General features: G+C 38.5%; 1 protein-coding gene across 2 annotated transcripts in view; it reads left to right on the top strand.

Moving 5' to 3' along the window:
- The window catches only part of PID1 (phosphotyrosine interaction domain containing 1), a 256,620-nt gene that overhangs the window by 101,440 nt on the left and 127,780 nt on the right, over window positions 1–27,400 (top strand). For both annotated transcript variants that reach the window (XM_058299986.2, XM_058299985.2), the window contains one exon: window positions 20,422–20,568. In XM_058299986.2, coding sequence (XP_058155969.1) covers window positions 20,422–20,568 — 147 coding nt within the window. The remainder of the gene's footprint in view (window positions 1–20,421; window positions 20,569–27,400) is intronic.

Genomic DNA, 27,400 nt, shown 5'->3' on the forward strand with positions numbered 1-27,400 from the left:
AGGATAGGGAGAAGAGAAAAATAATAATAGTAAAAATTTTTAAAAAGATAGAAACCACAAAAGAGCCAGGAAAATAAATAAGTTATAAGAGTTAAAAATCATAAAAAATACAAAGGAATAAAACTTTTAAAAACAAATGAGATAAAAAATAGAATAAAATAAAATAAAAGACCAGAACGATGAGATGAGAAGAATAAATAAGGAAAGAAAGACCTAACAAGAAAAGGTGAAATGAAACAAAAGCAAAGGAAGAGGGAAAAATGAAAGAAAGAAGACAAACTAAGGAGAAAAAATAAGGAAAAGAAAAAGAAAAGACAACAAACAAAAAAGCAACACAGGAAAAAGAGGCTTCCCTTTTAGACCTATAGGAAACATCTCAGGCTGCCAGTGCTTATTAGTCAATCACCCTGCAGCCTGCCCTCCAAAGACAGGTACCCAGTTTTAGTAAGATAAAGAATAATAAAAAAAAGGATAAAAAATTTAAAATAATAGATCAAAAAACATAAAAAAATCTCAATCTGTAAGTTCCCTGTCATAGGGTGCTGGTTGGAGCCTGGTAATCCAGTGGATCACTCTCTGGAACCCTACTCTTAGGAGATACCAGAAATCAAATGAGGGATCTAGTATATGATAGGCAGGTGGTGTTCCTACACTGAGCTACACCCACTCCACAGCTTATAGTAGGCTTCTGAAAGCTTATCTGAATCTCCCTGCACCCTTTCTCTTGGGTGAGTTGGGCTCTTTCCTGGCTTCCTTCTCTCCAAGGCTAGGTAAGTTCCTGTCTCCTCCTACCCCATAGCTGATCTAGTTCTTCTCTCTCTTTCTTGATGGTAGGGCATGACAGCCTGCCTGATCCATTCCCCCCTTCCCTCTCCCTAAGGCTGCTTCTGTGCTGGCTGGGGTCTTATTTGAGATTCTAAGGAGGCTCGGCTTGGAAAACTCACTGAAGAGAAACCACTTTCTGCCCTCCACCAGATCCTCTTCCTCCCAGGTCAGAGAATGTTCTTTCTCACTGAATTGGCTGCAGTGAGCCAGGGGTTTTTACTGATGCTATTCACCTGAGGGTGGGTATATGTGCTGTTCCCAGCACACGGGCAAGTAATTCATGGTTTTCCTTTGACCTCTTCCTCTTTGGTCCCTCTCCTTAATGAATGAATCACAGCACTCTCCTGTTCTGTAGATCTCCAAAGCATTGGTTTTGTGAGAGAGTTGAGCCCTGCCTAGCTATTTTTTTTTGATGTATCATTTATGCAATTTAAGACATCTTTAAAAATAAAATAAAAAAAATGAAAATAAAAAAAATGAAAATATAATGTGATTCTCATATACCCCACCCACTTCCCCTCCCACACTTTTCCTTAGTAACAGCATCTTTCATTAGTGTGGTACATTTGTTACAATTGATGAACACATATTGAAGCATTGCTAATAACCATGATCAATAGTTTACATTATAGTTTACAGTTTGCATCACGTAATTTTTTAGGTTTTGACAAAATGTGTAATGGCTTATATCTGGTATTGGAATGTCATTCAAAACAATTCCAATGTCCCCAAAATGCCCCATGTTACACCTGTTCTTCCCTGTACCTCCCCTCAGAACCTCTGGTGACCACTTTCTTATACCAGGTTAAAAGATCTTCCATTGCTAGAAATAAGCCTACTTAACCCATAGCTGCATTGCCCCCTTAAGTTTGTTTATTCCTCAGTCTTGAGGATTTTAGAATGGTGATGCCTACTCTGTTTCTGATTGAGAGGGGACTTAGATCCCATGGGGGAGATTGATGGAAATGTCTTGCTTGCAGTTGTAGATACTCTCTGTTTTTTGGGATGGGCATTGTACATCATCATCGTTTTGCTATTTGTACAGAGTGAATCTGTTAAAATGGAGAGTAGGTGTTGCAACACTGCTGAGATTCTGGACTCAACTGACATATTAACAGACTGAAGATTTAAGTCACTTGTACATATATTTGAGTATAGTGCTAATTATAGGTTAAAATAAAAGGGGAAGAACAGCCATGTATAGAGAAATTATAAATGAGTCAATTATTTACATTGGGAAACATATATTCCAAAGTAAGGCCCAATGACAGGGTGCTGAATTCCTGAGATTTTCTGCCCTGCCTATAGTGTCTAGATGTCTCTAGAGGCATCAGGATCACCCCTGCTTGAGGCACTGTTTACTGTGGCAGTCAATGAGATCCTCCTGAGATGTGCATAAGCGTAAACTCTGGAATGACCTCCCGACTCACTTTGAGATCTTTTAGCCATAAAAAATCACTTGTATTTAATATTTCCCCCTTTTGGTCAAGGTCTTTTTCCAGATACATTGCTAGTTGGCACTTAGTAATAATACTTTGGTGCCAGGGAGGCTCATCCTTAGGAGCCATATCCCACACTGGGGAGAAGATAGTGAGTTTATGTGCTATGTTTGGCTTTGAGAGAGGCCACATTTGAGCAACAAGGATGCTTTGAGGAGCTAACTCTTAGGCAATATATAATATTAAGCTAAGTTTAAATTTCACAGGAACATGGTTTATAAGTACAACCATCAAATGTCAAGGGCCTGGCATATTGGTCTGTCCTTCTTTGCTAGGCACTGCCCATGTGCTGTAGGGATTCCTGTTGCTCTATTAGAGAATACAGCAGGACTTCCCAGGACGGGAATTCAATATCCTTTTGGTTATTGTGTAGGTCTCCACCCACCAAGACAACATCCCATGATCACTTGAACATATTCATATTCCATAAAGGCATGCCCCAGGTGCCCCCCTCCCCACACATCCCCCCCATCACCAACACCTTGCACCAGTGATCCTCCCCTGCCACAGTTGTGGCCCTTTTGCAATCCAAAACCTCCCTAAAAACAAAGCCAAAAAATTAAATGAATAAAAATAATAAAAAATAAAATAATGATAATTAAAAACAAAATATAAAAATACAGAAATAAATAAAAAAATTTTTCATTGTCTCTCATCACTATAAGATATATTATCTTTTATGTACAGTGACAACTTTAAGGGAGCTAAAGAGAAAAAACATACTATATACAGAGAAACAAAAATAAGAATATACAGCAGACTTTTCAGAAACTATGCAAGTGAGAAGACAAAGGAACGGTATCCTTAAAATGCTAAAATAGGAACATGCATTAAATCATCTTAGTTTTAAAGAGCATTAATTGAGAATGTACAAGTAATGTTTCAACAATAATTTAAAAATTCAAATAGTCAATGGCTACTTAACATTTTTAAAACTTCCATTTTGAGATAATTTTAGATTTAAAAGAATGACAAAGACAATTTAAAATATTTCTAAGCCTCCTCAAATGATTATATTTTATATAACCACAGTACTGTAACAAAAACTAGAAAGGTAATATAAATAAAATTCCATTAAATACTTTTCAAAACTTAGTACTAATGTCTTTTCTTTGGAGTAGGATCCAATCCAAGATGACCATTGGATTTAGTTGTCATGTCTCTTGAGTCTTCTTTAATCTGGTCAGGTATTTCATCTTTCACTATCTTTCATGACTTTGAAATTTCTAAATAGTTCTGGCCTATTTTATTTTTTCTTTCTTTATTTTCTTTTTTTTTTTCACAATATTTCTCTATTTGGGCTTGCCTGTTTTTCCTAATGATTAAGGTCAGATGATGCATTTTTGGTAAGATCACTACAAAAATAATACTGTGTGCTGTACCCTTCTCAGTGTGTTACATCAGAAGTCATATGATGTCAATATATCTCATTGCTGGTGACAGTAACTTTAGTTACTTGGTAAAGGTGGTGTCTGCCAGGTTTTGTCATACTAAATTTTCTGTATTTCTCAGTGTAAAGTAAGTGTCTGCTGGGGAGATCCTTTGAGAATGTAACGTTTTTTGTTTTTTTTTGTTTTTTTTGAGTTACCAGGGCTGGGGATTGAACCCAGGTCCTCATATGTGAGAGCTGACACTCAACTACTGAGCCTCATCAGTTCCCTAGAATGTAAATATCTTGTTTCTCATCTATTTTATCCACAATTTTAACATCAACAATGATTCTTACCTGAAAAATATTACTGTTGCGTTTGCCAAGTGGGCAATTTTCTTTTTTATCATCTACATTTATAAATTGGTATTTTACTGTAAGAATGATCTTTTACTTCTTCATTTATTATTAAGGTATTATTTATGTATGTATTTATCATTCATTCAGTTATACCAATATTGCTCATAAAAGTTTTTTTCCATAGGTTATAATCTATTATAATCATAATTTATTAATGTTGCTCAAAATGTCCTAGTTTTGGTCATTGTGAGCCACTTCAGGTTACCCTCTGTGTCCTTTTGACTTGACCTATGGTTTTTCAATCCTTTCATCATTTTCCTTCACCATAAAATGCTCCTGGCACAGTTTTGGACTTTTTCTGCCCCAGCCTGGGAATCAGCTGTTTTCTCAAGGAGACCACCAACAAATTTTATAGGAAGTTGTATCAATGTAAAAATTAGGTTCTAAAGTCATTTGGGGGGTTAAAATCCTGTGTAGTCAAATTTTAGTTAGCGGTGTCTTAGGAAGGTTCCATGCTATAGATCAGTATTTGTCTCTTAGTATGTTTAGCTCAGCAACTTTTTCCTCTAGCAATGAGCACCAGATGGAGCAGTTTGATTGGATTTATGGGCCACATTACATAAAGTTATCTGTGTTGTTACCTTTTCCTTTGATCTTAATTCCTCTGTTAGATGCACCTTTTCATCTGGCATCTTTTTCCTTATGCCCTAAGGACTTCCTTTAGCATCTCTTATAGCGTGTGTCTGCAGATAATGAATTGTTTCAAGTTGTGGATAGAGTATTATCAAAATTATAGTCTTTTCCAATGCAGACCTCTTACCACTCATTTTGCTGAGGCCTATCCATTCCCTAAAGGATGGCTACGGACTTGTGGGCAAAACGGGTGGCCGTACTTGCCCTATAACTGGGTCTTGATGCTACACATGGGGACAACTGTATGTCTCAGCCACCCTTTATGACCTGTGACCCCGTACTCCTAGTAATTGGGAAATGGTCAAGGCTAGCTATAGAGTAAAGCACACCCCCTGGTGGTTCTACCCATTGACTGTTTTTGTCCAGGTGTTGCTGCAATTGTCACTAAAAACACTTAACTGCTTTAGTCAATCATACTGCTCAGATCCTTAATGATTCCAAAGTAGCATTTCCTTACTAAATGAAGAAGCTACCCAACCACAAAAGGCAGTTTTACAAAATAGGATTGCTTTAGATATTCTGTCTGAGGCACAAGGTGGGACCTGTGCCCTTATTAATGTTAAATGTTGAATAGATATTCCTGATCACTCTCATAATATTTCACAAGCTCTGAATCATATGCAAAAGTATATACAGCACATTGATAAATTAGCTATTGACCCCTTGATTGGTTTAATTCCCTTTCTTGGCCCTGGCGACATGGTTTGTAGGTCTACTAGCTTTTGGTGGGGTCTCCTGTTATACTGTTGTCTTTTATACTGTGGATGCAATGCTTGTCCTATGGTCAATGTAGGCTGCTGCTTGGGGGTGGATTGTGGGAAGCAAGAGCCTGGGCTCCCCCTAAGCCCATAGCATGTAGCCACCTACATGACCCAGGCATACATTAAAGGTTAACAGCTTTCCCCAGAGGGAAAAGAAGGTACAGATAGTATTGTAAACCATAATCTCCTCAGAGCGGTAAACTTCCTTCCTTTGTACATAATGATAAGATCATCAGACTCCATATGTGCAAATCTTGGGACCTTAGCAGAAACTCTGTTCTCATACCCTATGGAATGTTTTTGGTCTGAAATCCTTATATTACTCATCAATTTCCCACCTCTTTGCAGAGTGCTACTTCCATTCTCCAGACTGCCACTACCAGAGATTTTCTCCTGTTTATATAAGTCTAAATAAAACTCATGTCTGATTAAAAAAAAATATATTGATATTCTAAAAGAATGAGATTTTGGTTTCATTGGCTTTACACTATTGATTTTCTGTGTTATATTTCATTGATTTATTCTCTCATATTTATTACATGATTTCTTCAACTCATTGGGACTTCATTTACTCCTATTTTTCTTATGGTAAAAACTGATGTTATTGAACTGAATTGAAAACTGGCTTCTCTTCTAAAACTAGTATTGTTATAAATTTTCCCCTAGGTACTGTTTGAGTGATGTATCAATTTTTTGCTATGTTATATTTTTATTTTCACTCAGTTGAAAATAGTTTCTAATTTCCCTTTTTATTACTTCTTTCACCAATGGGTTATTTAGAAGTGTGTTATTTTTTGTCCATGTATTTGGAGATCTTCCATAGGTCTTTTGGTTACTACACTGTCTAAGACTTAAATCCTTCTAATTTGTTGAATTTTGTTTTATGACTCAGAATTTGGTCTATCTTGGTAAGTGTTCTATTTGCATTTGAAAAGAATGTGTATTCTGTTGTTTGGTGGAGTGATCTATAAGTGTCAATTAGGTGAAGTGGGTTGATGGTGTTATTTAATTCTTCTTTATCCTCAGTAATTTTCTGTCTACTTATTTTATCTATTATGGAGAGCACTGCATTCTCCAACTGTATTTGTGGATTTATATTTCCTAGTGATCTATTCATTTTTGCATCCTGTCTTTTTCAAATTTTGTATGTCTGAAAAAGATTGTGTTTTGCCTTCATTCCATACCCAGAACGCTGGATATAGATTTTTAAATTTTCTTTCAATATGCCATTGGTATTCCTCCACTGTCCTCTCACTTGCATTAGTTCCAGTGAGAAGTTAGTTATCATCTTAATCCTTGCTCCTTTAAGTAACATGGCTTTTATTCTATAATTGCTTTAAAATTTCTTCTTTATTACTGGTTTTGGGCAATTTGAATATGACAGTCTTTGGTATAGTTTTCTTCATGTTTCTTGTGCTAGAGGTTAGTTGACATTCTTATATCTGTTATAATTTTCATTACATTTGGAAAACTTCTGGTTATTCTTCTCCCAAATATTTTTCTGTTTTCTCTCACTTCTCCTCTGGGGTCCCAATTATACACATTTTAGTCTTTTTGAAGCTGTCCCACAACTTATTAATGCATTTTTTTAAAATTCATTTTTCTCAGTGTTTTATTTTGGATAGAAATTATTATATCTTCAAGTTCAGTAATCTTTTGCAATATCTAACCTGTTATTATTAACATCCACTATATTTCTTACCTGACATTGTAAGTTTTATCTTTAGATGTTCAATTTGGTCTTTTTTTGTATCTTACATATTATAACTGAACTTTTGGAGTACGATAGAATAGAGTTGTAATGACTGTTATTGTCATTGTCTGCTCATTATAACATATGTACCAGGTCTTTGGAAGTTTTGAGTAATTGACATATCTCCTTGTTATAGATTCCATTTTCCTGCAATTTTTGCATTTCTGGTGATACTTGATTGTGTGCCAGACATGTTGAGTTTTACCTTGGTGGGTGTTGGATATTTTTGTATACCTATAAATATCATTCAACATTTTTTCCATGGATATAGTTATGTTACTTGGAAGCAGTTCTATCTTTTTGTATCATCCTTTTAAGATTATAAGGTGGAATCAGAGCTGTGTTTAGACCTTCAGGAAGGTCTCATCTCAGTAGCAGGGAATAATTAGCTTATTAATTAATGACTCATGAGATTTTCAAGTCTGGTTGGTAGAAACAGGCAATATTACTGACCCAGAGTGCACGCCAAAACTCTTATCTTTCATCTTTTCCAATTGTTCTTTTCTAGCCTTGTATGGTTTCCTCTTATGTATGTTCTGATCAGTACTCAGCTGAATGTTTAATGAAATTCTCTGCAGATTTCTGGATTTCGTTCTCTATGCAGGTTTCTTCTCTTCTTTATCTCCATAGTTATTCACCTCTGTCTTCTTAACTCAGTTGCTCTTCTGGCTCCTGCTTAGGTTTCTCTTGTTTTTACTGCAACATGGAAACTCTCTTGAGGCAGTTTGTTGGGTCAACTGTAGAGTTCAACTCATTTGCTTTCCTGTCTTTCATTGCCTGATAACCAGTGTCTCATAAATTGTTTTTTAATCTATTTTCCAGTGTATTTGTTTTCCTTTAGTAAGAGGGTAAATCTAGTCCCTTTAGTCTATCTTGGCTGAAAGTTGAAGTAAAAAATATGCACATAAACATTTGAATTATATTTAGTGTTACAAGATACACATACCACCTGGACCATGTTGGGGATAGCTTGCTCAGAGCTCAGGGCTTATGCCTGGCACATATTCACTGAGTGGAATAGCAGACAGATATGTTGGCCTATTTGTATTATTACTTCTGTCATTCACTCATTCACAGTCTCTCACGATTAAATTTTTATAATTTAACTATCGATAGGGTTTAATTCAGCACTACTTGAGTTTTTTTTCATAAGTAGGTAAAATTTTTGTTCTGTACTCCTAGCATTTGCCATTTTACATCAGGGTTGCAAATTCAAATGCCTTTAAGGGTCAAGCAAGTGATGTACAAAAAAGAAGTTGGTAAGGCAAAAAATGACTGAAAAAATGGCCATTGGTATTCAGTGTCAAAGAGAAATCTGGCAGTGGGGACAAGGGTTCATGGTGAATTGCAGAGCAAACCCTTTGGGTAAATAGGGGTAGCTGAAGTTACCAGATGGGTCTAGTTGTCATGAGAGAATATAAGTTGCTTTTGTGGTTTCTTTTGATTTTTTGAGAGAAGTAGAAATACAAATTTTAATGATATCTATCTCAATTTTTAAATTTACTTCAATTTTAATCATAAAGCAGTCTGTGCTTCAAACAAAAGATTCTCTAGGCCAAATATGCATTTGGGCTGCTAGCTTGCAATCCAAATTTAACAGTAAATTCTGTTTTAGCTGTTAACATATAGACAAATAGTTTAGAAGATGGCAGAAACTACTTAAACTGGGAATACAGCACAATATTTTGTGTATGTATGTATATGTGAGTGTGTACTTCAGATCAGTAACAAAAATTAATCATCTCAGCGGGCCTTTCACAAATCCTGGAGGCTTTCTGCAAACTCTGTGGGTATGGAGTTATTTCTGTGCCTCTCCCACATGAGAATCTGTGATGTTCAAAAGAAGTGCTTCTATAATCAAAGCTAAATGAATAAATTTGGGTGTGGGAACATGAGTATTTTCAGTTAGTTTAATAACAGCCATTTCTTTAATAGAAATAGACAGTCTTTTAAATTTGAGTGTCTTGATGCAAGTCTTTAAAGTTAAGCTAGAACTTTAAAAAAAAAATAAGGCAGTAAGAATATACATTTCAAATTGTTGTGGTTCTTTCTTCTCTTGAAATACCAGATTAACATCAACAGCTTTTTCAAAATTATCCTTGAAATGAAATGTTTCGATTTTGTTTGTGCTTCACAGATTGTGGGAGATTATCCAATCTTATTTTACCTTTAAGAAGCATGAAAAAACAAACAAATGAACCAAATCTCTTACATTAAAAATGTTCAAATGAAAGCTGAATTTAATTAGGTAATATTTTTTATTAATTCATGTAATTACTCTTACTCATATAACCAATTATTTGCTGTCTTTAATAGAAAAACATTTTTATTGCTATTATATTATGTTGACTTTTGTGAATATGTAAGAATAAATATTTAAAAGCAGAAATCTAAGTATACATATTAAAATGATAGACTATCTTATTAAAGGTCACAAAAGAGTGTCATAATTGTTTGTTTTCTTATTTTGGGCCTGGAATATGTCTCATTCAAAATAAGTAGTAGAAAATATAAAGAAATCACAAGGGAGTTCCAATGAATCTTACATGTAAGTATCCAAAGCAGTGAAATGAACTGTGATTATGAATAGCATGTCAAAGCCATACTGATTTTTGCACATCTGTACACGTTAACATTTGTTGGCACTCTGAATTTTACCATTAATCTGATTTGCCTACTTGTTCTTTGTGTTTCTCTCGAGATAAACATTTGGAATATCTTTGAAGCTTGATTAGGGCATTAGTGAATTGTTAATTTACAAGTTAAAACTGACCATTGTTGTCAGCTTTCAAAATGCAAGGATGGACCAAGGATTAAAATCTTAATGCCTAAATTGTGGGGAGATGGTAGCATATTAGACAGGCAGGGCTCAACTGTCTCACAAAGACAATGGAGAAAAAGCCAAAAGCTGGCTGAGGGACCTGCTTTGGGGGTCAGTAGACCAGGGCAGTGCTCCACAACTGCCAGGAGTGTGAGGGACAGAGAGACAAAGAATTGAACAACAAATGTGGCCAGGAAGGGCTCCACTCCCTTAACCCCAAGATATTAAGCTGGGGTAAAACCCCTGGCTCACTGCAGCTGACTGGGACAAGAACAGACATCTTATTCCCTGTCAGCTGTTACAAGGAAAAGGGAGGGGAGTTGGGGGACTTCTCTTCATGAATTCAGCCCACAGAGCCCACTTTGAACCTTGACTCTGACCAGACCAAACAAAACACAGGAAAATGGAGATCCATCTTCATGGAAAGGTGAGCTGACATGTGCCATCTGCTGGCTGGTTTGGAAATTGCATGGACAAAAGCTGTTCTGGGTACTCCCTGTACTCTAATCTCTGGGAGAAAAACTGTGCCCCATTACTGAGTTCTTGGTACAATTTTAATAACTTAAGCTGAGCAACTTTAAAGACTTGCAATAAGCTGAACCAAATATCAAAGAAGAGCTGTGGGAAAAAAAACAGTAGGCAAGAGAGAAAAACTGGCCATCAGAGTAAATTCACCAATATATTCTGATGCCTAGACATCACCAAATAATTACAAGCCATGCTAGAAAACTAGGAAGAGATGGCCCAGCTAAAGGAATAAACCAACTATCCAGAAGAGACACAGGATTTAAGATAGTCATTGATAATCGCACAGCTCTTCTAAGTCAATTTAAAGAATTGAAAGAAAATATGACTAAAAGATAAAGGATATTGAGAAGACACTGGGTGTCCATAAAAAATAATTTGAAAGCCTACAACAAAAAGTAACAGACCTTAAGGGAATGAAAGACATGGAAGATGAGATTAAAAATACATTAGAGGCACATAAAAGCAGATTTGAAATGCTCAAAGACAGAATTAGTGATTTGAAAGACAGAACATCTAAACTGGAATATACAGGAGAACAGAAAGCAAAGAGAATGGAAAAAAAATGGAACAGGGTCTCAGGGAATTGAATGACAGTGCAAAACACAAAACATACACATTATTGGTGTCCCAGAAGGAAAAGAGAATGGAAAAGGGCAGAAAGTATTTGGGAAAATAACGACCCTTATGAAAGACATAAATATCAATATCCAAGGACAACCCACTTCAAGCAGAATAAATCTGAATAGAATTACCCAAGACACCTATTATTCAGAATGATTAGTATCAGTGATACAGAGAGGATTCTAAAAGCAGCAAGAGAAAAGCAAAGCATCACATACAAGGCAACCATGATAAGAATAAGTGCTGACCTCTCATCAGAAACCATGAAAGAAAGAAAAAAGTGGAAGGATGTATTTAAGGTACTGAAAGAGAAAAACTGCCAGCCAAGAGTTCTGTATCCATCAGAATTGTTCTTCAAAAACGAGGGTGAGTTCAAAGTCTTCAAAAACTGATAGAATACGTTTTAAAAAGACAAGATTTACAAAAGATACTAAAGGGAGTGCTGCAGCCAGAAAGGAATAAACAAGGGCAAAAGACTTGAGAAGAGTATAGCAATGAAGATTATTAGAAAGGGTAAATTAAAGAATAAAAAGATAGCCTGCAGTACAATATCACAACAGAAAGCCAAAGGTCAAAATGGATGAAGTAATGCCTTTACAGTCATAACACTGAATATTAATGGCTTGAACCCCTCACTCAAAATTCATAGATTGATAGCATAGAAAAAATCTATGAGCAATTTGTATGTTGTTTACAAGAGACTCAACTCAGACATAAGGACACAACAGGCTAAAAGTGAAAGGTTGGGAAAAGATATTCCATGCAAATAGTAATCAAAAAAGAACTGGAGTATTGATACTAATATCAGAACAAAATAGATTTTAAGTGTGAACTTGTTATAAGGGATGAAGAAGGTCATTATATATTAATAAAAGGGGCAATTCACCAGGAAGAAATAACTATACTAAATACTAATACACTTAATATGAGTGTCCCAAAATACATGAGGCACACACTGGCAAAGCTGAAGGGAGAAATAGATGTCTCTGCAATACCAGTTGGAGACTTCAATACACTACTCTCAGTATTGGATAGAACATCTAGACAGAAGATAAATAAAGAAACAGAGAGCTTGAATAATATGATAAATGAACTAGACCTAACAGACATTGAGCATTGTACTCCAGAACAGCAGGATATACACTCTTTTCAATTGCTCATGGATCCTTCTCCAGGATCGACCATAGGTTGGGTCACAAGAGGAGTCTGAATAAATTTTAAAAGACTGAAATTGTATAAAACACTTTCTGTGATCATAATGAAATGAAGCTGGAAATAAAAAATGGACAGAAAAAGGGAAAATTCACAAATATATGGCGATTAAACAACACATTCAAACAATCAGTGGAGTCAAAGAAGAAATTGCAAGAGAATTCAGCAAATATCTTGAGATGAATGAAAATGAGAATACAACATCTCAAAACCTATGGGATACCACAAAGCCAGTACTACAGGGAAATTTATAGCCCTCAATCCTTATATTGAAAAAAAAAGAGCTAAAGTAGAAGATCTAACTGCACACCTAGAAGTAAGAATAAAAACAGCAAACTAATCCCAAACCAAGCTGAAGGAAAGAAATAGTAAAGATCAGAGCCGAAGTAATGGAATCAAAATGAAAAACAGTAGAGAGAATCAACAAAACCAAAAGCTGATTCTTTGAGAAGATCAACAAAACTGACAAACCCTTAGCTAGACTGGCAAAGATAAAAAGAGAAAAGATGCAAATAAATAAAATCAGAAATGAAAGGAGGGACATTACCACTGACCTCACAGAAAGTAGAGAGATCATAAGAGGATATTATGAGCTACTGTATGCCAAAAATCTAGACAGTATAGATGAAATAGACAAATTCCTAGAAACTCACGAATCAGCTACACTGACCCTAGAAGATATAGTAGACCTCAGCAAATCAATCACAAGTGAAGAGATTGAAAAGGTCATCAAAAACCTCCCAAAGATGAAAAGCCTGGGATCAGATGGCTTTACAGGTGAATTCCACCAATCATTCAAAGATGATCTATTAATAATAATAATCTTGCTCAAGCTGTTCCAAAAAATTAAACAGGAAAGAACACTGCCAAACTCATTCTATGAAGTCAAAGTCACCATAATACCAAAACCAGATAAAGATACTGTGAAAAAAATTATAGACCAATATCCTGAATAAATAGAGATGCAAAAAACCTCAACAAAATACTTGCAAACTGAATGCAAAAGCACATTAAAAGAATTATACACCACGATCAAGTGGGTTTTATCCCAGGTATGCAAGGGTGGTTCAACACAAGAAAATCAATTAGATTAATAAACCACACTGATAAATTGAAGAAGAAAAATCATGTGATCCTCTCTATTGATGCAGAAAAGGCATTTGACAAAATACAGTATCCTTTCCTGATAAAAACACTGCAAAAGGAAACTTTTTCAATATGGTAAAGTGCATATATGAAAAATCTACAGCTAGCGTTGTTGTCAATGGTGAAAGACTGCAAGCTTTCCCACTGAGATCAGGAACATAACAAGGAAGTCCACTGTCACCATTACTGTTCAATATTGTGCTGGAGTTCTAGCTGGAGCATTTAGAATAGACAAATAAATAAAAGGCACCCAAATAGGAAAGGAAGAAGTAAAACTTTCACTATTCACTGATAATATGATCCTATATCTAGAAAATCCTGAAAAATCCGTAACAAATCCATTAGAATTAATAGATGAGTTCAGCAAAGTAGCAGAATACAAGATTAATACACAAAAATCAATAGGGTTTCTATACTGATGTGCACTGTCCAGAGGAAATCAGGAAAAAGTTCCTTTTTTTTTTTTTAAGATTTATTTTATTTCTCTCCCCTTTCTCCCCCCTCCCCCATTGTCTGCTCTCTGTGTCCATTCATTGTGTGTTCTTCTGTGTCCACTTGTATTCTCGGTGGCACTGGGAATCTGTGTCTCTTTTTGTTGTGTCATCTTGCCATGTCAGCTGTCCATGTGGTGCCATTCCTCGGCGGGCTGCACTTTTTTGTGTGGGGTGGCTCAATGCGGGCGCACTCCTTGTGCGTAGGGCTCCCCCACACAGGGGACGCTCCTGCGTGGAAAGGCACTCCTTGTGCATGGCAGCACTGCGCGTGGGCCAGCTCACCACACGGGCCAGGAAGCCCTGGGTTTAAACCCTGGACCTCCCATATGGTAGGCAGATGCTCTATCAGTTGAGCCATGTCTATTTCCCCCCAAATTCCATTTTTAATAGCAACTAAAACAATAAAATATTTAGGAATAAACTTAACCAAGGACATAAAGGACCTGTATTCATGAAACTATAAAATATTGTTAAAAGAAACCGAACAAGACAAATAAATGGAAGGATATTCCGTGTTCATGGGTTGGAAGACTAAATATAGTTAAGATGTCAATTCTACCCAAATTGATTTACAGAGGCAATGTAATCTCAATAAAAATGCTAACAGCCTTTTTTGCAGAAATCAAAAAGTAATAATCCAATTTATTTGTAAGGGTAAAGGGCCCCAAATAGCCAAAAATGTCTTTAAAAAGAACAAAATTGGAGGACTCTGACTTCTTGACTTTAAAGCACTTAGCTATAGTGGTAAAAACAGCATGGTACTGGTATAAAGACAGGCAGACTGACCAATGGAACCAAATCAAGAATGCAGAAATTGACCCTCACATCTACCACCAAGTGATTTTTGAGAAGGCTGTTAAGCCCACCCAGCTGGACTAGAACAATCTATTCAACAATTGGTGCTGGGAGAACTGGAGATCCATATCCAAAAGAATGAAGACCCCTATCTCACACCTTGTACAAAAATTAATTAAAAATGGATCAAGGCCTAAATATAAAACAACAACCATAAAACTCCAAGAAGAAAATGTAGGAAAACATCTTCATGATCTTGTGATAGGCAGTGTTTTTTTAAACCTTACACCCAAAGCACAAGCAATGAAAGAAAAAAATAGATACATGGGACCTCCTCAAAATTCAACAGTTTTGCACTGCAAAGGACTTTGTCCAAAAGGTGAAAAGGCAGCCTACTCAATGGGAGAAAATATTTAGCAATTACATATCTGATAAGGGCTTGATAGCCATAATTTGTCAGGAGATCATATAACTCAACAATAAAAAGACAAACTATTCAATTAAAAAATGGACAAAAGACTTGAAAAGACAACTGTCCAAATAAGAAACACAAATGGTGAAGAAACACATGAAAAAATGTTCAACATCACTAGCGATTAGGGCAATGCAAATCAAAGCTCTAATGAGGTATCATTTCATGCCTCTTAGACTGGCCACTATTAAACAGTCAGAAAACTGTAAATGTTGGAGTGGATGTGGAGAGATAGGAATGCTTATTCACTACTGGTGGGAATGTAGAAAGGTACAACCACTGTGGAGGACTGTTTGGTAGTTCCTAAGGAAGTTGAATATAGACTTGCCATGTGACCCAGAAATAACATTACTGTTTACATACTCGGAATAACTGAGAGCAGTAACATGAACAGATATTTGCACAACGATGTTCATAGTGGCATTATTCATGATTGTCAAAAGATGGAAACAACCCAGGTGTTCATCAACTGATGAATGGATAAACAAATTGTGGTGTATACACACAATGGAATATTATGCAACTGTAAGAAGAAATGAAGTTGGGAAGCACATGACAACCTGGATAAACCTGGTTATGTTGAGTGAAGCAAACCAGACACAAAAGGGACAAATACTGTATGACTGTGCTGTTATGAACTAAATATGCAAACTCATGGAATTAATACTTAGAATGTAGGTCAACAGAAAATACAATGAGGCTAGAGAATAGAAAGCTGATGGTTAATCTGTGCAGAATTGGTTAAAAGGTTTGTAAATCTTTGGAAATGAATGAAAATGTTGAGAGAGCATCATGCTGTTTGTGACTAGCAGAGCTATTATATGGGTATGACAGTGGTTGAATGGGAAAGCTTAAGAACAGTTATATTACTAGAAGGAAAGCTAAAAAATGTAACTTGGGACTGTATAGCATAGTGAAACCTAGTGGAAGATATAATAATGGGTGATATTGCATATATAAGTCTTTTTACAAGCTATAAATACAAATAAAATAGAGAGAAGGAAACAGAAGAGCAGTTATGTATGACAGGGGAAGCATAGAGAGATTGAGATGTGGTGAGTTTGGTTGGTTGGTTGGTTTATGTCTTTTTGTATTGTAATTGCTGCCAGAATAATGAAGATGCCCTCGGAGTGATTGGAGTGATGAACACATAACCATGTCATAGTACTGAATGCCATTAACTGTACCCTTTGGACTGATTTATTTTATTAAGTATCAATAAAATTGATTTGTTAAAAAAATCTTAATGCCTTCCCTCTAATTTGAGTGAGGATAGTGTTTCAGCTCTTTTAGAAAAAGGGAAAGCAGGACTTGTCTTCCAAAGATGCTTTATATTTTGGATACAGAATCAATACAAAGGTGAGATATACCCGATTTGAATTGGTAAAATATGTAAATCCCTGCCTGCTAAACTGGCAGAGATTAATGTCTGAATAGGAGTAGGAAGCGCCAACTGTAAAATTATACAGGGCAGGGCGATTACCCCATTCGCATAATGGGGCTTGATTTAGAGGCTCTATTTTGAGATCATGCATAAAGCACCAAATGCAGAAAGCTGAGCTTTGTTTAATTTGTCCAGGGCAGTGCCCTAATTTTCTATAATACCATTCACTTCCTTTCGTTAAGCATGAATAGCACATTTTCTTTACAGAATTCCATGCATCTTTCATTTGGAAGCAGCAGTTTGTTTTTTTCCAAGCTCCTCTGTCAGATTCCTTTTTGGTTACCTTTTTTTAGTGCTATTGGGTTGTGTTATTTGAAGTTGCATTGTCTTTATTGCCCTTGTTTGTTCATACAAAGTACAAGTGATATTGTATTTCATGTAGCATAACATAGCATTTTAAAGCTGACAGATGAGAACACTGAAGACCAGGAAGTATGAGACCATGTAGTTCTGATAGAGCTGGGTACAATGCTTGGGTCTTTGTTACCTTGGCAAGATCATTTGTTGCCCCTATTGGGTATAATTGTAGGTAAATTGTTTCGCTATCTCATGAGATCTGGAATTCATTTCATTTTGGCAGTCACTTCTAGGGGCTTAATCTCAGACATGGATAACCTGAAATGATAATCCCCACTTTATTTGGTACTTGATCATTAGGGCTCAGCCTGTTCAAATACATAAGTGCAGCATCCCTTATCATTTTCAAACATAACATTAGCCTGTGTTTCCGCAAGTTCAAATTTACAAAGTCCTTTGAAAATTTTCGTTCATGGCTCCATTTTATTTTCATACATGTATTTTCATTTGCACGCCTGGGACTCTTATAGTTGCAAGTAGCCTACCCTAACTCCAACTTGCTTCAGCTTCCTAGGGAATTTATTGGTTCATGTTCTTGGTAAGTCCGTGGGTGGATCTGATTCAGCTGGATCCAGGGGCTCCGCGGTGTCCAGTCTGTGTCTCTCCATCTCTCAGTTTTGTTGTCTTCTGGAGGACTGTTCTCAGCCTAGCCTTCACAGCCGTGAAGGTGGGCAGCAGGTCTGGACTCACCTTACCCCAGCCTAGTAACCTCACATCTTGGCTCCCAGAACAATCTGTTTCGTCAATCTGGAACCTGTTTTTGGAACTAATTTCCTCTGAATCAATTCCTTTGGTCAGGGAAATGAGGCACTTTGATGTTCAGCCTGTGTCATGTGTTCTTTCCCAACCGCAGCCAGTGGGAAATTGTGACTGACAACCTTGTTCCAAAGGCCACATAGAGTAGGGGAGGAGCTTCTCAAAGGAAGGAGACAAAAAGCTGCTATTATGAGAAACAGCCATAGCTGTCCCATTGAAGATTTACAAGAGCATCACAGGGTTACGCAAAATGGTAATTTGCCACAAAAAGATGTGTGTTATTTTAGACTTGATAATTAATCAAATAATCCACATATTATTTCCCTCTTTACTGTCATCCTTTCACAGTGGGCAAAAAGCAGTTTTTGTTTTTTTTCAAGGGAATCATTTTCCTTTATTTCACTTTTAAATATTGCTTTAGTCTCTTGGCTCTTCTGAACAGCTTTTCACATAGATGTGGAGTTGTCATTTGACTTAGTCTTCACCGAATGTTAGAAATTGCTTCAGGTGGAGACTCCTGTTATTTCTGTTCCAGCTGCGTCTATTATAGTGTCTGACTGGACAGAAAAGTTTGGTAAATGTGTGTGGAAGTAATCAGAAAAGGAATGCATGTGTCCTCCTGCCTGGAGAAGCCGAGGCTCTGAAGAGTTAAGCAGCATGGGTTTCACCAAATGTGGCATCGAAGTTGGAATTTGAACTCTGTCTTCCTATCCCCAACTCCGTATTTTTCCCGGTTGTCTTTTTGTTTATTTCTTTTACTTGGCTTCCCGGACAAGTAATCAAAGAGGAGGTATGCGTACCAGCTGGCAACTGTAGTCGCTCTGTGTGTTTAGCTACTGAGTCAATAGCTAGGACATTTGGTCCGCCGACAATGACAATGGAGACCATGGGACAGATGGCTAAAGTGGAGCCATCTCAGAACATCCAGGTGATGTGGTTGTCTCACCCTCGATCAGGAACTTACTGTCTGACAAAGGCCTGGCTGAGCTGATTTTCCGTTTTGTGACCTCTTGTAGAGCCTGGGCAATGGTAGGCAGGAAGAGTGTCCCAACTTGCTTTGTACCTCAACTTCTGATCCTCTCCCCACTTCTGCTCTATAGCTTGGCCCCAGTTTCCCACATTGGCACATCAACGTCAGTTCTTACTCTCCAGTGACCCAAGTTGCTCCTCCCAGACCATACCCACCCCTTGGAAATCCCAGATCCATCCTGAAGTCAATTAGGAGCAAAGAGAGAAACATCCAGACTAATATGAAGATTTGGCTCTCACATTTTGCTCTTTAAACACAAAGCAATACTTTGGGGAAATAAATGTAAGGGCAGGTCTCCTTCCTACTTAAAAAGTATGAGAGCTGGCGACCTGTATCATAACAGTCAGTGAGGGTTCAACCAGAGAAAGAACTAGCAGGAAATATGTATTAAGAGATTGATTCAAGTAATTGGTTTATGTGATTGTGGGGGCCAGCTGGGCAAGTCTGAAATCCATAGGGCATCAGATAGGGCAGACGGGATCTCTTGGCACAGGCTGAAGTTGACATCCACAATTTCTTTGTAAGAGAAGCCTCAGTTCTACTCTCAGGCTCACCTCAATTATCTAGTATCATCTTCCTTTCTTCAAGTAAATGGATTATAGACTTCCACCATATCTACAAAATACCTTCAAAACAAGCCCTAGAGTGTTTGATTGAACAACTAGAGACTAAAAAGACCATTGTGGTGGCCAGCTGGTGAAATAGAATGTAGGCTTGTAAAATAAAGGGTTTGTCCTGCTACAAATTCCAAAACTTCTACTGCTTTTGTAACAGTTACATGGACTTTTTAAAGATCTCTTTTTGGCGATTTATATTTAAGTGAATATGCTCCTATACGTTTGCTATCATGTACTTCTTTCGGCCCAGGGTTTGCTTCACAAACAACAGAGGTCCAAAAAGCTTGAGCAGAATGAAGGTTTAAGCAAGGAAATAGTTGATTAACTCTGGTTTAAAGATTTTATATTTGCATTGTGCATTTTAATTTTATTTCATTGCCTTCCACTAATAGTTGTTGGTCACCTATGATATGGGAACTGTTTTAGGCTCTTGGAATACCTCAGGGAATAAAATAGACTTTCTTCCCCTATGGTGATTACATTCTGTTGGAAGCAGACAGATGATAAAAATCAACAAAATCACCATATAATATCCCAGGTAATGGTAAGTGACAAGAGTAATAACACAGCAGATGGAAGCAATGGGTAGATGAGTGTGCAGGACAGGACTCAGTGCAATGAAAATGTGGAGTCCCTTATTTGAAGAGTGGGGACAGTACCATTAAAGAACTAGCATTTGGCTATCTCCTGCAGGTTCACTTTAGTTAAGAGCATCTTGGCAGTCGTTATCTTATGAAACATCTCCTGGCCTCCCTTAGTAAAACTGAGTTAATAAAGCAAAGATTGTGCTACTGGGTTTGACATACAATTGTACCATGTCCAAGTCCAAACAATTTAACTATCTTTGCTTTCTTCTTCTTTTTTTCAGCACTTTCAGACCATGCTGAAGTCTAAATTGAATGTCCTAACACTGAAAAAGGAACCTCTCCCAGCGGTCATCTTCCATGAGCCAGAGGCCATCGAGCTGTGTACCACCACGCCGCTGATGAAGACGCGGACTCATAGTGGCTGCAAGGTAAGTGGGACAAGCCAAAGTCTGTGTGGCCTTAAGACACCTGTTTCCCAGTGGGCACATTTATTTTAAGAATGAACATATGAAACAATTAAAAATTAAGCTCATCGAACGACGGTGATATGATTTCCTATCATGCTTTGTTTTTTCTTCTTAATGATGCTGTATTGGCTATCCTTTTTTGGCATGTGTTAGAGAATAGATGTTAGTAGCTGTGAATAAAATAGTCTTCTCTCCATTTGTCTCTAGACCTGTGAACCTTTGAGCTTCACAAGAGAAGTTCTGTCCTCAAGGATAATTTTTCCTTTTGTATTTGCAACCTGAGTAAAACATGTCTGAAATAATGGGGAAAAAACCAAACCCACAAGTTTCTTAACAGTTGTCTTCTCTGACTGTGTTGGGAGCAATTTCACATTTTTTCTCTGCTTCAGCTCTCAGAATTTACCCTAATATTCACATCTCGGAGTCCATATAAAAAGCATTTTTCTTTAACCTAACCTTTAATGCCAGCATGGAAACAAAAGTAGAAATGAAATGTATACTTCTATAAGGTTTTGGGTTCTTTCTCACATGATCTTCTTTTTTCTTGAGTTGGTGAAAATGGTAAATCTCTTGAGAGGTAACAAAGAAGATTTGTTTTATGGATAATTTTCTTCAGAAATTTATTTTGAGTCTTGAAAATTAAGCAAAGGGCAGGAAAATACGTGTTACTCCGAGGGTTTCATTTTTAACCTTGTGGACACCCTCTTTTCATTTTTGCTGTCGAGGTTAGGGAGCAAAGCTCCCTGGGTCTCTCCTCACAGTGTACTGTACCCTTTCTCGGTTCCCTCATAGCTATGATTAGCTTGGAGCCTTCATAAATCTTGGGCGATATGGCGCCAATGCCATGTGAGGCACACAACCTCCCATGCATCATTCACTCTGCAAATAATTACAGAGCACTCACTGTCTGCCTGGCAATGGGGGCACGGAGTGAGAGCAACCAGCCCCTTTATGCAGTTTAACTGCTTTTTTGGGAAGGGGGTAGCAGAGAATACAAGAAAATAGGCATTGACAGGTGAGAAAGCAGTCTGTGAAGAATTTTTGGAAGACTTTTTCTGGCAAAAGGAATAAGGATTACTAATTCCCTGAGGTGGAAACAGTCTCGGTGCCTTCTGTAATGGAAAAGAGTAGGTCAGTATAACTGGGACATTGAGAAAGTTTGTGGTCAGTTGGGGGGGGGGTGTCAGGCAGGGGTCAGGGTATGGGAAGTCTTGTTTTGTTCCAGTGATGAGGGGGAACCATATGAGGGATTTAGGCAAGCGAGCTGTATGACTCCATGTTTAAAAAACAATTTCAAAGGCAACTCTGCTAAGGTGAATTTCCAGCTTCCAAGGAGCAGTTGCCAGTGGCTTGATGCAATTATATTAATTGAAGACATAAAGGAGTTATAAAAATACGTATTGAATTTGAAAGGGACACGAAACCAAATTGGGTTATCAATTTGGTCTTTAGAAGGTTTACTAAAGTCTGTTTGAATTCTTTTCGTATTGGTGAAGATGGTCTCTAAAAAGCAAGATGAGATTCAGCAGGGCCAAGTGTAAGATGAAGTCTTCAGAGTATGTTTAAAATGGTAAAGAATGAAAATGCAGTTAAAAATTAAAAGACCTAACAATCTAATACAGATATGAAAGAAATATGTATGCATGTGTTTGCGTGTGTCTAAAGTATTAGCCTATCATATATATAGTGTACTGTTAGTATGGTAAGCACACACACATTTTTGGTAGTGTTTGCTAGGGGACTAAAAGCCATCATTTTTCTGAAAAGGAGTGTAGGAGTCAAGATTCACAGGTCAATTTTTTTTTCTCTGTACTGTCTTAGGTCCTCTTTTCTTTATTTCACTTCTAAAAGAGTTTTTAAAAATGGGAAGGCTTGAGGAAAGCATGTCAAACCGGGTGAGGATTGCACTGGCTTCAATATGTTTGCTAGCAAGGCAATGATTTCAGCTGGACACAGGGAAGACGTTCTGCATTCAAGGTGAAAAACACATTCCACTGCACTATAAAAAAAATTATGAGCTCTCCCCCCGTAAAAATCTCGAAGAGGAGATCCCAGGCATAGATAATCAGAATCCAGCAGTTGGGGACTCCTGCTTGAGGTACTTTATGATTCTATCTGAAGAAAGAAACCTCCAATGTGCAATTTTCCAAATTGTATGCTATAAACTTTGTACATTTAAACTTCAACTGTAAATGTACTGGAAGTGCATTCTTTATTTCTCTACAACAATGCCACATTTGTGTGTGAAGATTCTTTTGTTGAAAAGCAAGCCAAAAAAAAAGTTAATTTCTGTATAACATCCCCAGACCTCCCCCAGTTCTTTCCGATCATCAGTAGGAACAAAGTCCAGTGTTTCCTCTCTGGTTCTTGCGGGTAACTTAGCACACAAAATGCCAGCTGCAGAGGGAACTCTCTCTGGGACTCCCGCCTGCCAGGAATAATGAGCACAATGTAGCCCAGTCCCAGCTGCAGGGCCTGGGTCCGGGACCCTCCAACCTCACACAGTACTGGGTCTTTCTTCCTAACAGCTCTCAACTTGTGCTTGCATAACTTTGGGTTTGTGGAGGGAGAGAGGCAGGAGGAAGCAAAGGGAGGGGAGAGTGGAAAATGGGATGTGATTTGCACTGCTGAGGTCCCTGCTCCTCTCACATTCCCATTTCTCCCCTGATCTGTATTCTCTGTGGGTCCGGACAGGATTGTGCTGCCAGGCTATTCATGCAGCGCCCAGCCCCGTCTTTGTGTGTTCTCCTCTGTGGCTGCCACTTTATTCTGGAGCGGAGTTATTTAACTGTACAACCCACTGCATACCATTAGGACGCTCCGACCCATACTGTAGTTGGTGTCGTTTCAAGCATCAGGTGCCGTGTCCGACTTTGGAGCAGCAAAGCTGGCTTGTTGCTGCCAAGGAAATCCTTCCTGTCTTCTCCTAGCTGGCATCCAAGGGAGCTTATGGAATCCAAGGGAGCTTATGCTTGTTAGCAAACATTTAATTCATTGATAGTCATTGAAATCCTACTGTGCACCTGCAATTGTGCTAGAAAGGAGTCAAACTATATATTGTGGGTAATGCGCTCTATAGCCAGATAGAGGAAATAAGACAAGTGCCCAAAGGAGTAAATCACAAGTGCTTCTGAAACTGGAGGCTGTATTGGAATCCCCTGGCAGACAGCTTCCTGGGCCTTCTTTCCAAGATTTTGATTGAGGCACCCAGCTTGAAGGTGGGGAATAGGAGTCTGCGCTATAAAATCGACCACATAATTTAGGTAGGAGGGGTGCATGGACAATACTTGGAGCTCGAGAGCCTGAACCACAGAGTGGTGTGTGATAAGAGGTGTTGGAGTTGTCCTGGGTGGTGCTGCAGGGACAGTTACTGGACATTGTATGTCCTCCCATGGCCCACTGGGTGGACTGTGGGAGAGTGTGGGCTATGGTGTGGACCATTGACCGTGAGGTGCAGCGGTGCTTAGAGATGTATTCACCAAGTGCAATGAATGTCTCATGATGATGGAGGTTGTTGTTATGGGGGGAGTAGTGGGATGAGAGGGCTGAGGGATATATGGGGACCTCATATTTTTTGAATGTAACATTAAAAAAACAAAAAAGACAAAAGAAATTTTTTAAAAATGCAATGCAAGCCACATAAACTGATATGCACCTTGGGAGGTGGGCAAGCGGTGGAAATGATATTTGGGTGCTGGCACCTATATGGTCAGCATCCGTTTGCCTCCGCTGACCAGGAAGCTGATGTCTAAGGAGGAGCTGTGCACTGTCATTACTGCATCCGGCACGTGCCTCACAGATGCTGCTTGAGCTGGCCATCTTCTCTGTCAGGGAGCGCTGTCCTCTTCTGGCTTGTCTCACTTCCAGTCCTCCTCACCCACCGTCTCCAAAGCCTTCATGAAATAGTGATGATAATATGCCGAAAATAATAAAGCAGAGCCATAAAATTCTAATACAGTAATAGTGATGATAATGAGGAGTTGATGTTGCCGAAGCACATTATGCACCAGTCCGTGCACTTGGCATGGTGTAGACCATTTAATCCTCATTCGATGGCACAACCCCAGGGTGCCATTACCGTTACCATCTATAGCCGCATCTTGCAGATGAGCTAGTCAAGGCGGGGCGGGGTTCGTTAGCTTGCCCCAGGGTACCCGGCACGTAATTGGCAAAGTCTGAATGTCAACTTCCGCAGCCTGACTCCACAGCCTTGGCTTGCAGCCACTAGAACTCGCCTCCACTGAGTGGTTTCGATTTCTATCCACAGACATCTCTTGACACTGGTTGGCTAGTTGTGTTGTGTGACTTTGAGTGAGGCTTTTCTCCTCTGTAGATGTCAGTTTCTGTACCTCTAGTGGGCTGGGGCTGGGAGCAGAAGGGTTCATGGTACCTCAGGCACCCAAAGTCTCAAAAAGACTCAAAAAGTCTCAAAAAGACTCAAAAATACTTGTCAAAAAGACAAGTATTTTAACTTGTTTAATTGGATCAGAGTTTTGTCTTTGCTTGCAAAACCACAAAGCATGGGGAGAGTATGCTAAAAGTAGCATACAGCTTTACCTTGGATTACCAGTTAGGTTCTCAAATATGCTTTTCTTAAATAAATTAAAGACAGCCTATCATGAGAATATATGCCTTGCAAATATATGTCTCATAAAATAATACCAAGAGCAAAACACAAACTGCCCAGTGAGTTCCCATATGGCCATGTAGATGAAGTGCAAATCCCATTCCACGGAAACGAGCCCCAGCTTCATGGTACTTAGAATTTTAAAGCAAAACAGCAGCAACTCTCTAACAAATAAACTGATACATAATTGGAAGCCCAGCACACTTTGTAATTCATCTCTTTTATCTAAAACCTTTGATGGAACCTGAGATCGGCAGCCCTGTTCCTGAGTGTCAGAACTGTGATAAGATGAAGAAGTAAAATTAACCTGGAGGAGGACAGGGAAGGGGAGACGCTGGTAAAAAGTCCAAGAAGGAAAGGTTCTGTTTGGACCTGAACTTCTCCGCCTTTTTTCTGGACTTCCATGGTTGTCTTTCCTCTACACACTTTGTAAAGCTGGGTGGGCCTGTGGCCCCGAGGCTGTGTCTTGGGTGATGGTCTCCAGCCAACCTTCTGGTGTGGTGGTGCTCGAGTCCAAGGAAGCACGCGCTGTTTCTTTCCGTTCTCCCCCCTCTCCGGTCCCTCACTGCCCATGCTGAGAGTTTGCTCTGGGTCTTCATTCTGTGGCCTGGGAGGGGAAGGGATGGTAGCCTCTGCCTTCCCTGCCCCAGGCCTGTCAGCAGCTCAACCTGGATGCTTCTCAGCCATGCAGTGTTTTCACCTCCGTGTAGGACCTGCTGCCACCTCCTCATCTGTGGGAGCAAAGTCCCTCAAGCCCATTTCTAAGAAGGAGTTCTTGCTCATAAATCATAACACTTTTTACATGATTGTCTTTGCAATTCTTTGCATTCAGGGTGGCTGTAGTAACCCCTTAGCTCTCAGGAAGGATGTGGTTGATTTTCTGTTGGCGAGGACAGAGAAGAGCAACACTGGGGATGAAGCTTTTCAGGCAGTCTGCAAGTCCTACCCACCAGGCACTTTAACCCTCCTCTGCCTTGTTCCTCTTTCTCCATCCTCCTCACGGTGCTCACTCTTCTAACCATCCTGTTCTAGTTGCAGGAGAGTCAAGGGGAGAAAATGGATGTAACTTCAGGGATAGCTGGAGCACTTCGATAGTTTTTAGGATTGCTCTTTATATATAGGATTGAGATACAGACAACTCATGCTCCTGCTGTGACATCTAGCAAGGACGGCTATTTTGTGGTTTTAATGTAAACTGTTTGGCCATGAAGACTGAATTTGGCCAAATGTTTGACCTCTCCATTGACAGCTGTGGTGGCTTCAGCAATGTTCTTCATCCTTCCCGAACTTACTTTTGTTATTTGTTAGCTAAAACTTTTTACGTATTGGGAATTGTCTTGACTTCAGCTGACAAAGTGTTGAGAGTGTAGACTATCATTCTGCCTGCTGCATTTCTTTGCAAAATAACATAAATATATACACCCATTCATAGTAGAAGCCTGGACAAATGTAAACAAAATATGAATAGCAGTCATCTCTGGATTGTAAGATTATGGGTAACTTAATTTTCTTATTGTTACTTATTTGTATTTTCTAAATTTCCAATAATGAGTGTTACTTTTGTAATTACTTTAAAAAACTCTTTACTGAAGAAAAAGAATCTCTTCAGATGAGAAGTTTGTCTGGAAACTTCTCTGTAAGAAGCCCTATTCTAAACAGAGAACTGTGGAAAATAGCTCCCTCTAGAATTCAGGGCTGAGAAGTTGACTTCTTCTCTTTGTCCAAATCAGAATATCCATAACTCTAGGGAAAATGATATTTTTCCATCTCATTTGTGACTTATGTTTGCAGGAAATGAACCCTGTGTTCCCACTGTGTTATCATCAGCTGCCTTCTCATGCTGGACTAAGTGTGCTCTTAGGTGATCCCAGGATATGAATTTCCAGTGCCCTTCAGCACTGTAGACTTGTTCAAAGGCCTTCTCAAGGATGGTGTATCACTTTCCAAAGGCTGCTGTAACGAATTACCAAAACCTGGGGAGCTTAAACTAATGTAAATATATTCTCTCACAGTTCTGGAAATCCAGGTGTCACCAGGACCACATTCCTTCCAGAAGCTACCAGGAGAATCTGCTCCTTGTTGCTTCCAGCTTTTGGTGGCAGCTGGCATTCCTTCACTTACTGCTGCCTAACTCCAACTTACGCCTACGTGGTCACAGTGGTCACA

Source organism: Dasypus novemcinctus, chromosome 7 (genome assembly GCF_030445035.2).
Source record: "Dasypus novemcinctus isolate mDasNov1 chromosome 7, mDasNov1.1.hap2, whole genome shotgun sequence".
Classification (NCBI taxonomy): domain Eukaryota; kingdom Metazoa; phylum Chordata; class Mammalia; order Cingulata; family Dasypodidae; genus Dasypus; species Dasypus novemcinctus.